We start from the raw sequence: 12,079 nt of genomic DNA, 5'->3' as shown, positions 1-12,079 counted from the left end.
CCACTCACGTGTGTAACCACCTTCAATACCATCTCTAACCAAGTTGCTAAATTGATTCAAAACAACTGGAAAATTGTCACTTCAGGTAAACTACAATGGGAAAAACCTCTATTTTCATACAAGAGGTCGCATAATCTCAGAGACAGCCTAGTACCTACCAGGCCAAAAAAAACACTGAACATGCCCAGCACAGTTCTGAATGCATGGGGACTCCCAGAAGTTACAGGCCACTATCCATGTGGCAACTGCAGTATTTGTCATCTCACTGCAACCACTAAAACACTCAACCTTGAACATGACAAAATCTGGACAATCAATAAACATACCAACTGTAATTCAACTAACGTCATCTACCTCATCACATGCCCATGTAACTTGCGCTATGTTGGTATGACCACCAGAAAGGTCAAAATCAGAATCTGCGAGCATCGCAGTAATATCCGCTGCAAACGCAGCACTACCAAACTCACTGATCACTACCTGGCCAAGGGACACACCACCAATGACATGTCATGGGTAGTCATTGAACAACTAGACCCTAGCCCAACTGATATTCAAGAACGTCTCTTCGAAAAAGAACAACGCTGGGTCTACAGACTTTCAACCCACATCTCAGGACTTAACGATAATGTCCCCTGGAACAGCATATATCGACATTGATCGCTCTCTAGTCTTCATTAAAACTGTGTTATGCACAGCCCTCCTTACTTGTGACTGATCGCCATCACCGCCACTTCTAACATTACTATTTAGCTTCAAGTGGCAGCCAGTAACCCCCTGTCAAGCACTAGCATACTATTCACATCTACCCCTTATGGTAGTCCTTCACCTAGGCATAGTTGGCCGTTTAGCACTCCTATTTATTTCCCATGGAGCTCTGTATACTTTAGGTCCCCTTAGACATTTCAATGTCATTTCCACTCACTCGGCGCCCCGTACACGGGACACCGAATTTGTCATCCATTTCCAGGCACATTGTATGCCTATTACTATGGCATATTGAGCCGTTTAGAATTTTATTTTAGAATTTTGTTTATCATAGTTGGTTATTTTCCATAGCTCGTTCTGTGCATACTTTAGACATTTTTACAATTTAAAATGTCTAGTTCTCGCACTTGGTGCTTCGTAAAAACGGGACACCGAGTTTATCTTCTATTTCCATGCAATTTGCAGACGCTCTAGTCTCCCCAGCGTCAGTACGCTACTTCCTGATTTCACCCTTCATAACCACGCCCATCGCGTGCATCGGCGCTGAACAAGCGGAACCGAGCGCCGTCCTAGGTACTTCGGACCTGTTCTCCCTTCAAACTGTGAGTAACTTAGCGGTCCACCATGGACCGGTCTAGACCCTGAATACCTTGCTGTTTTAACCTTTTTGCCTTTAATTAAGGGCGCTCTTACACTCTCCTTGCCCTTCATTCTCCACTTAAGGCAAGCGGAGATTCACACGGCGTTCTAACTCCAGAGGATTCACAACCTCTCTACTCATGTGAGACTGTATTTCTATGTTCTGTGTTGTCTGTCACTTTGTTTGTCTGTCAATTTTAAGCACGAAGGACTGTCTGCTGTATGGCACTCAAAGCGGACACAATTTTGCTGATATTTACCACCTTTTAATCAGCTCATTTTAAAACTGCACGTGCACATGACTATTATAGCACATCAGCTATCAGTGTCCTCTATACTTGCACAGTCACAACTCCACATACACAACATGGGTATGATCGCACTATAGACACGCAAAAATGAATAACGATTATGCGCACCATGTGCCCCGATACTACAATAATCACTCACCTACGGATCTCGTGGGGCACATTGTAGCCACGCAAGCCTCTATAGTGTTCGTACACCCTCACCTTAGTAGTCTAGTCCTATATCACTAGCCTTCTTATCGAAAGGAGCATGCATTTAGTCTATATGCATGACTTACAACTGCTCCCCAGCTCTAAATTAACTCTTGATTTACAGGTAACCTCGAACGAAGTTACTGTGAGTATATCATCACTACACTCACAGCACACTTTAGGGTGTGTGCTGATAATTACACTTGGCCTACATGTAATTTTTACGGCCATTCACCTAAATTTATTTTTCTTCTATTTCAATTGGTCCTGACGAAAGCCTCTAGAAATATAACGAAGGCTGAAACTAGTTGACCTTAGTTTCCAGGGATACCAGGAAAAATAACATTCCTAATGCTATCCCCTTCTCTCTTTTTACATTAGTCCTGGGACCCTTAAAATTAAAGTTTTTTTCAAAAGGGCATTTCCCTGAGACTTTTTTAACTCTTATATCACTGCACATAGCACTTCACTCACTACTCATAACCCTGCTCCGCTGTATCTCAGGCGTTGTAGCACAACTGGATTGTGCTAGACAATCCAGTTGGGCCCCGATGATGAAGCATGCCACCTACTAGGTAGGTGGGTGAGGGGTTTCCTACACAGCAGTTGTGCTCTCTCTCCTTTCTAATTTGTTTTCCCACAATGACAGCGAAAAAAGTTTGCTTTAAGTCATGAAACTTGTCCATTTTGTTTGACCATATTGCTCTGGGGAAGAGGACAAGTCTTGCTTTTCCTCGCTCTCTTGTTGTTCTTATTTTTAATTTTACAATATTGCCATGGACTTACAGTGAAGACAAAAACTGACAAGAAAATGGGCATCATAACTGGAATTGGCACATGGCATAAATTTGAAAGCCAGTTAATTACTTTTGCACTTTCTGTGACTTAACTACAGGTGTGCACAGACTTTCCTTAAAGTAACATCTAAAATTAAAACATTAAAGTTCAATATTCTGTTCACATAGATCAATGCTCAGCCGGTTTTTTAAGATCTGACCTTCAAGAAAAAGCTTGGAATTTCCTGTCCTGGGCAGTTCATAACACTGGATAGCTTCTGTCACTTAGAATCCTGAAGACTGTTGAAAACATACAGACAATTTGTTTATTTCAGGTCCCCTGTTGTTTTCACTCTTATGGAATAGTTTTCATCTGAATTACTTTCCTCTGTTTTACCCTTGTTTCAGGTGCGCCAGTATGTTGTGCAAGTGGTTTTCTCCGTGACTTTTGCCTTCTCATGCACCATGTTTGAGCTTATCATCTTTGAGATTCTTGGACTCCTGAACACAAGGTAATTGATTTCCTCTGAAGGATGTTCTATTTATTGTTTTGAGAATGTATGAAATCTAAAAATAGTTGGGTACAATGGTTAAAATAAGTGTGCCTGCGACCCTTCTCTCGTATTTCTGTGATAGAACATTTTCATGAGATTAAGCAAAGGATACCTTGTTAGCCATCTGTCATAACATTTGTTCAAATAAAAGCAACAAGTTGATAATTTTATTAAGTCAACGGTTTAGACGGAAAAGTCCCTCACCTGGTGACGGATGTGTGTCCCTGCCCTGATTTCCCCAGCAGCAACAATCTCTGGATCCTTGGTGCTGATTTGTATTGTGATGAGCGAGCACAGATTACAAGCGTGTACAGTGACATGGGCCTGGTACTTCAATTGCCGCTTGTTGAACTGAGAGAGATGAAAAAAACTCTGCAGTCAGAGTGATGAAAGGATGCTGCATTTACTGGGAGTTAAGTATCTCATGGACGATGGTGGCAGTGTACTGTGTAGTGATCAATAGAAGTAAACTGGCCTTTTACCTGTGTCACTGGAGTGAGTCCTACAGGCTCACTCATGTAAAGTTCAGCTGCTGTGTGCGTAACTCACTGTTGGCCCACATCAAGTTAGTATGTACCGCTGTGCAGCGCACATGTGTGCTGTGTGTTTGTGTTTCTGTGAATAGTGCATACAAGGAAGAACATGGGTTCCATTTTGTGAGGCCCAAAGCTGACTGGAGGAACATGAGGAGGTAGAGGATTCTCATCCCCTCCCCCAACAGATTTGTGGATTGCTGAATCCCAGAGAGCAGGGTGAGACACACTCCGGAGGAAGGAGTTCTGGGCTCTTTAGTACACTTCCAAGGTTGCGCTTTTTTATTCAGGGAGAAAGAGTCCTTGACACGTTTCAGGAAGGAGATGGGGCTGACAAGAGATCCTAAAGAGTAGGGCTGAGGCAATCTTTTTGATGCACATATAACTGTGGCTGACATACAGGTGTGAACCTCCAGTCCCTCCCATGGCTCGTGTTGTGAGACTATCAGATTGGGAGTTGCTTCTCCGGGGACAGACTTCTTTCTAGAGGAAGGACAAGACAAAAGAGTGGGCACTTGAAAAGGAAGCAGACCCCCAGCATAACCTTCAAAGTCTTAGACCCTAAATCACATTTGGTGTCTGGATATGGACCTCCTCCCCATCGAACCCCTTCCCCCCCCCCCCCCCCCACTCCCAAAAGAAGGGGTACTTGTCCCAGTAGCCCAGGGCCAATAGTAAGTCAGGCCTCTTAACATCAGAAGGTAAAGGCCTCAACTCCTCTCCCTCCCTCTGGTTGTTCCTTCTTGCCCAGTTGTCTTCTGAAATGGGTCGTGACACTAATTACATTTTTAATTCTTTACTTCTGTGAGGCCTGTCTAGGTTGCCTGACCTGCCTCTTATCAGGTGAATGCCCCAGAATTACACATGTTCTAATTGAATTCATAGAGATTCACCTATTCTGTGGAGTATATGGTGATGTAAGTTAGCACGATTTCTTGTGCATCCATCTGCTCTCTCTTGGAAATGCAGGGAAGGGCCTTCTCTATTGGCATCACCACATTTTGGCTCATTTATGTTTTTAGACTAGAGTTGGACCCAGAGTCTTTAGCACTGTGATCAATCTGAAAATGTCTTCTTTCTTTCAGCTCACGATATTTCCACTGGAAGTTGAATCTGTGTGTGATTCTGCTTGTCCTGGTGTTTGTGGTGCCATTTTACATTGGCTATTTCGTGGTCAGCAATATCCGGCTCTGTGAGTATTTCCAAGATGGCGGTAAAGTTATCATATTTTGATGTCCCAGGGTCTACTTTATGGCTGCGGCAAACACAATGTCAATAGCAGTGTTGTGTGCTTTATAATTGTACATCTTTTATATTTTTTATTGTCCTGTATGTGTAAAATCACTCGGCAATGAACTTGTACCAAACAGGATAAATTCATTGCTTTTCAGAGTTTGGGTAAATGTCAATGGGAACTAGGAAATGGCTTTTCAATCCCAACTGAGCCTGCACAATGCACGACAATAACCAGCAAGTTCAGTAACCAAAAGACTGTTCATTGTGTAGTCCTTTTGTCACCTCAGCACCAGTATGCCACACAGAATGGATGCTCTGTCCTCTCAGGTGGATGTCCGTAACAACGAATCATGCTGTGTGTATTTGTTCTGTACAGGGCTGGACCTCGGGTTGCACAATTAGTGGACTAGGCTTACTGAGGTTAGGGAAGGACCTACGACAGAGTGGGTATATTAAGTAGAGTGAGTGGACTAGTTGTGCACAGGGTAGTGTGGCACTGGGTACAGAGAATACATCTCAATGAGCCAATCAGGCCTTATAGGGGTATTCTATGGTACGCTAACTTCAGTCCATAAGACCCTGTTTGTATTGGAAGACATAGGAATCAATTTTCCAACTTAAGAACGGCTTAAGATTGGACTGGACAGGGTGTAGACAGGCCAAACTAGACTTACCAAAGTAGTATGGTGTACAGTGTTCGGTAGGGTGGGTTTGGAATGTATTGGGCACTATGACGCATAGTAGGGCTACACCAAGGTTGTTCTGTGAGGACTGTGTAAGCTATTATGAGGCAAAAAGAAGTTACATAGATCGAAGTGCATTGGGACTGTGCAGAATGAAAGTTGTTGCATGTGTACATGAGGCTGCTTGAATCAGGTCAGCTACAGCCTGAAGTAAAAACATATATGGAATGCGAATGCCCTTTATCATTCATAGAGGTGTAATTAATGTAGAGTGCTCTGAGGGCAGAAAGTAGACACCTTTATGAACGAATTCTTGTATGTTTAATTATTTATTCAATATTCCTGACATAATTCAGTTCTTGTACATAAAGGCTAAGGGCGCGTGTCTTACTGCCACCGTGTTTTGTGCTTTAGTGGCGTGATGGCCTGGGGCTTTTCAAGGCAGAAACAGTGAACTCCTACTGATTATCTTATTGTTGTGAAATCTCGTGGGTCCTGGTCACACAGGTGTTCCACTGCACTTGTAAACATCCTGCCAGCAGCTGATGAGAAGTGATACACACATGTACTGGTGAAAAATTAGATTTTCAAGATCACGTTTAGATACAAAACATTATTAAAAAAGTCTGCTTTCGAGTGCAGGCACAACAATCAATTACATTTCCCCTAGCAGGAGATGCCTATGGTTGTAACACAGGCAGTTTACATGGAACTAGAAAGGGTTGGTCTCGTATTTCATAAGGGTAGAAAAGGATTCATGACAGAAGTGTGTTCTAGACCTGTCATTTTAGGAATATTGTATATGAAAGGAGATTAAGTGGGTAATTGTGTTCAGCGCCTTGAATCGTGGAACACTAATGCAGAGGATCTAGATGCACCTGGGCCATGCCCTACTTGTGTTGGACCAGGTGCAATAAAGAAGAGGATCGCATTGACTTCCAACCAGTAGGTGCCACAATCAGTACCCATAGACTGGTGTGTAGTCTTTTTGATACTTTGCCCTAATTGCAAATATGAAAAACACATTTTACAGCAATGCAATAACATAAAAGCCAGGTCAGGTGGCAAAGTGGACTAATGCATCTACTTCAGACACTTGTGTTTGACTACATACCTGCAGGTTCAAATCTCAGCAGCGCCATTTAGGCTTTCATCCTTCTGAGATCGACACGATTAGTACTATTGAGTTCAGTAACAGTTAACACCTGGCTTTTAGTGTCAAGATACCCCGAGGTGTGTCCACGCACTTAACACATTCACGTGTTATGTTACTCTAGACCAAGTCATCAAATGTAGGCCTGAACATGACCTGAGGTACTATTTTAATTGTGGGCACAACCACCCCTGCATAGAATGAACCAGCCCGATGTGCAGTACCCTGTCATGCTTGAATGAACTAGTGTTGAAGCCCTGCTTGCTCCATTGTCTGTGACCACTCAAATATGTTCAATTAAAGCATTTCTCTGCCTGTTTCTGCTTCCCCAGTTCACCGCCAGAGACTGATCTTCTCTTGTGTCATTTGGTTCACCTTCATGTATTTCTTTTGGAAACTGGGGGATCCCTTTCCTATTCTCAGTCCGAAGCACGGTGAGTTATTCCTTTGATCGTTTTTTTCTTAGATATTGTTGTGTGTCACTTCTGTAGTTTCAGTTTTACTATTCAGCAGTTTTTGTTAGCAATGACGTTAGTTACTGGTCATCGGGTTGGTTATCTTCACTTCACATGGGTCATGTACTCTCCATGCCACTGGAGTCAAGCTATCCTGGCTGATGAGGAATGAAACCCCGAAACCGGTCCTAGGATGCTTGTTTCCAGTCCAGGCTGGACTGTGCTCATTGGGCGCAGGGTCAAGACTGATTTGCATATGGCTGGGTTCAGCCTGGAATGGCAGGGGGAGCCAAAAAACGATGGATTCAGGCCCAGATCTCTGTACTGGGGTGAATGTATGACATTGTTCTACATTCTGTCCATCAACGGTTCTTTTTAGTACCTACATTACTATACCCATAACGATCACTCAAAACTAGAAGGGAACCTCACTTGAGGAAATACCTCAAATATATATGTTATTTGCTCGTGTAATCAGTTTAAGATGTTGTTTCATGTATGTCATGTGTTATCTCTTGCCATCTCATGTACTACAGCATTATTGGATGCTGGGGAAATGTCTTACCCCTCCTGCATTACATGTGCAAATATCTGCTACACCTGGCAGGGCTGGTCCAGTCTGTCACCTTCGTGTGTTCGAAATGTTTGAAAATATGAGAACCAGTGCAGTTGGGCAATGTATGTTAATAAAATATTGTGTCATGGTTTGGCTAAATTAACTGTGCGCCATGTTAATTCTGGACGCTACTCATGCTGTCTGTCTCTTCCAGGGATTCTCTCCATCGAGCAGCTGATCAGCCGGGTGGGTGTGATCGGAGTGACCCTGATGGCGCTGCTGTCCGGCTTCGGTGCGGTCAACTGTCCCTACACCTACATGTCCTACTTCCTGAGGTGCGCAGGTTCCCAGAATGCATCGTTGCATAGGCTGTCTGGAGAGGGCTTGTTTCAGTTCAGTTTGAGATTGTGAGACAGGGTGTTGCACTGTGTACATCAGAGAGCTGTGTCAGTCACAATCTGCTGAGGAGATCTGAGCCAGAAGCTGTGTGTATGTGTGGCGAGGAGGGTCTTTCTTGCACCAGCAGTGATAAGCAAGTGTGTGCTCCAAGGTATTTTCATTGACCGGGTTAAGGACTCCCCACCCCCACCCCCCTCCGCCTTGAATATGATTGTTCAATTATAGTGAAGACCCTTGCCATACAATCCTAAGAAGATTGTCTTGTAAAACAATCTTTAACCCTTAGGAGCATCAAACTTTATAAACTACACATTTGAAAACTGGAAGACCTGTTGTAAAGCATGGCGGGAAATGCCGGATACTTAATGGAATATGTAAATCTCTCTAGTCCACACAACACCTCTTAGACTTCCGCGTCACACTCCTGAGCGCCCCCGTTTATCCTGATTGCTAAAACAAGACAGCCTCTTAAAGCAATTCTGCACAGTTATATAACCAATGTTAAAAGAAATATCACGCATTGACTAAGCAAATGTATAATCCACGTGGGGGGAGGGGGTGGGGTGTTTAAAATGTAGTACACCTTGGTGTGCTATGTATAATGGTGAAACATGACCTAGGATGATAAATATTAACTCCCGCCATCAGTATATTATATTATGTTAAGGACATAAATGTGCTTTTCGTTAGCTGGTATAACCAGTGCTTTTTACTTGGTCATTGCTCAGCACTCAGGGTGAGTTTAGTTTCTGTTTCTGCTGTTTGGGTCTTCTACATCTGCTAACATGAGGCACAGAATGGAAGTTACTTAAAAGACTTGAGTCTGTGTGGATGGCGGGTAGAAATTGAGATGTGATGTCGAAAATGGATGCAGGAAGCGACCTGTATGAAACATAACATAAATTAAGATATTAGACTTTTAGGGAATATCTGTATTTTTAATGGACTAGATTGTGAATGTTATGTCTTTTGGTTTCATTTTAGTGGGGGGAGGTGGAGATGAGAAGGCGAATATAGACTTTTATTATTCAGCAACATATTTTACCACGCAATGCAGTGCAGCATGCCAGTACAAGGGGCACACCCTTAAAGCTATCCTTCACCCCAAGAGGATTTTGCTTACTACGCCTATTTCGGAGAAAAGGAAAATGGACAGATGTCTCTCTCACTCCTCTCTGTGCCGAGTTAGGCTCATCTGGATCCAGAGTCTTATGGGTCAGACAATTTTGCCAGAGAAGCTGTTATCTGCAGCGGTCATATGTAGATGCTTAGACCCTCACCCAGGCCCCTGAAAACAGTGAGAATAGACAGCTGTTGGTGATTTATAATATAAAGATATTTATTGTGTACAATCGGCACATAAACCTTGCATATCAGAATGAAGGATATTATTAAAGCAATCCGAACATTCATAATGTAGAATTAAATGACGACTGGGAAAACCCAAAGCATTTTACAATACACGTCTCTAGCATCTGGAATGAGTCCGTCTAAATCCTACCTAAGGCATGTGTGTATGTGTGTGTGTATGTATGTATGTGTGTGTGTGAGCTTCATGGTTATTGTAGTGGCTGAGGGATTAGTGTTTTCTCTAACTAAATGATGCCAAACCAGGTACTTATCCCTGCATACCTTAAATAGCTTTTAGACCTGCAGTTGGATAATGGCCGTGCGGATTCTCGCTTCAACAATCCATCGTCCTGTCTAGCCCCTCCCAAACCTCTGGTCTCTTTATACCCTTCTCCCAATACCTCTCGATGACGAGGGGAAACTGTGGTGCAGCCTTCCATATCTGTACTGTACAGAATGAACAATGTCGCAGTCATAGACGCGTAGTAAAGGCAGGCAAGCCCATCCTACGTTGGGTGTTTTGGACAACGTTGGACTGGTGCCTTGTCTTGTTGACCCTAGAGCTGTACTCTAAAGCGTGAGCCCGGTTTGACGATGCTGGCTTGTATTCCAGGAATGTGACGGATACAGATATCGCAGCCCTGGAACGAAGACTTTTACAGACTTTGGATATGATAATCAGCAAGAAGAAGAGGTGAGCGCAAACTAAAAAGAACATTAATTACAATACAGTATCTTTCTTACACGTGTAAACTATACATGGATGCCCATTTGTGATTTCTTACGGAGTTATTTTGCACCCCTTCCTGCAGATCCTTGAATATTTGTGCCACTGACAGTCTGATGACATTTATTTCATTGTTTCTGTGAGGCTCTGTACCTCAGGTGGTATCAATGCACTTTGCAAGATTGGTTGCATTTGTTAGAATATTTCATGCTCAGGACCACTGGTGTAAGGTAAAAGAGCTGCAAGGATCTCGTTGTGGAGCGGAAGTCAATGCTGCCCTTTACTGGGGCAGTCAGGGACAGGATGCAATAACATCCCGTTGCATATCAGTGGGAGGAGAGGATTGAGGGTTCAAGGAATAATGCAGAGTTTAAGTATATTTGAGAGATTGAGCAAATTAGTAGTAGAATGGAGATCTGGAGTTAATGTATTGTACGTGTTCTTCAACGGTTGGCTGGCCTACCTTTTCTTCATGAATATTCACCAGATTGGTAGTAAGGGACCAGGTAAGCTGGTACTAGATGGAGAGCGGGTTGTTTGTCCATAAAGAATGCTGCTATTTTCACTGCAGGGTATAGGGCTTTGTTGGTGCAACAAAGCCCCTGAAATTAGATTCTGAGGTTGGTGACAAGCCATGACATTCTCGAAGAAATAATATAGCTGCTGCATATCGGGCATTTTTAAATGTTAAAAGGTCAAGGGTTTGAACAGCTGAGAAGAAAGAGCTGTAGTAATCGAGCCATGAGAGGTAAGAAGCTGTGTAATGGTGGCATATCATGGGCTGGTTGTTTTCTTTGTAGGATTAAACCAGGGATGTTAGAATAATGTTCAAAACAACTTTACGTGCAGACTGCCTTTAGTGTGTAAACAACGTGATTCTGGGTATTTTAAACTTTCTACCATTAAATAAGAATTTACTTCTGTTTAAACTTTTTTCGAATAGTGTATTTGCTCTTTGCTATTCATTTTGTAAGCTCTTTCACATTTTCCAATCAAAGACTCTTTAAATCAGTCTCAATTTCAACGTTTTCTAGCATTTTTTATAACTTGGCCTTTTTTTGTAATTTGGCTGCCTCATTGGAATGGAGAATTGCCATTAATGGATGTCGAGAAGAGCAGCCAAGCGGGAAGAGATGAACTTCATGTGCTGTCTGTAGATACGGGCCGTGTTTAATTTGTTCTATCTAAGGTTAATGTCTATTCCTGGCTGCAACTCTGCAGCCCTATCTGGAGACTACTGTTCGGACTTTTGACTAAGGAACCCTTTTACATTTTGAAATATCAATGAAACCCCTCCTAAAAGTAAGAAATATATATCCAAGCCACGTGAAACGTGGCCTGAACAAAACATTGCTGAGCGCATCTCCTGTTTTTATCTGAAGTACCCGACTCTAGAAGATGAGATCTAGGAGTCATCAGTTTCCAATACAAGTGAGGCTTTTGCTATGTTCCCAAAGTAGTTGTTCACTGAGTCATCATCAGTGAGTCTACTCTTGTCACTGCCTGCACTCTCCTACACATATTAATTTGTGTCATTCACTATTTCTCACTTTTTGGTCACTCACCCCAAAAAGTCCTAGGGAAAGTTGGCCTTTGACTAAAGCTCCTTCTTCGGATGAAGAGCCAGTCAGGAGTGTACTGCCCTTTTTCGCAAATAAGAGAACAACAAACATTTAAAAGTGTGGATGACTGTGAAGGTCTCGGGAGTGACCTGGGCCTCTTTTAAGCACACAATGCCCTCTTTCCAAGTGGAAAGCTGCATGAGTCCTCAGCTTCCAATAGAGGTTCAAAAACCACCTTTGTTCCCAAA

At 42.8% G+C, this 12,079-nt stretch overlaps 1 protein-coding gene across 1 annotated transcript in view; it reads left to right on the top strand.

Moving 5' to 3' along the window:
• GPHRA (golgi pH regulator A) overlaps positions 1-12,079 on the top strand; it is a 71,837-nt gene that overhangs the window by 36,727 nt on the left and 23,031 nt on the right. Inside the window, exons 3-7 of the mRNA XM_085621179.1 lie at positions 3,032-3,135; positions 4,796-4,902; positions 7,115-7,216; positions 8,008-8,128; positions 10,156-10,236. Of these exons, the coding sequence (XP_085477305.1) occupies positions 3,032-3,135; positions 4,796-4,902; positions 7,115-7,216; positions 8,008-8,128; positions 10,156-10,236 (515 nt within the window). The remainder of the gene's footprint in view (positions 1-3,031; positions 3,136-4,795; positions 4,903-7,114; positions 7,217-8,007; positions 8,129-10,155; positions 10,237-12,079) is intronic.

This window comes from Triturus cristatus, chromosome 8 (assembly GCF_964204655.1).
Source record: "Triturus cristatus chromosome 8, aTriCri1.1, whole genome shotgun sequence".
Taxonomy (NCBI): domain Eukaryota; kingdom Metazoa; phylum Chordata; class Amphibia; order Caudata; family Salamandridae; genus Triturus; species Triturus cristatus.
Note: the sequence above shows the minus strand (reverse complement) of the source record. Positions and strands in the feature narration are given on the sequence as shown.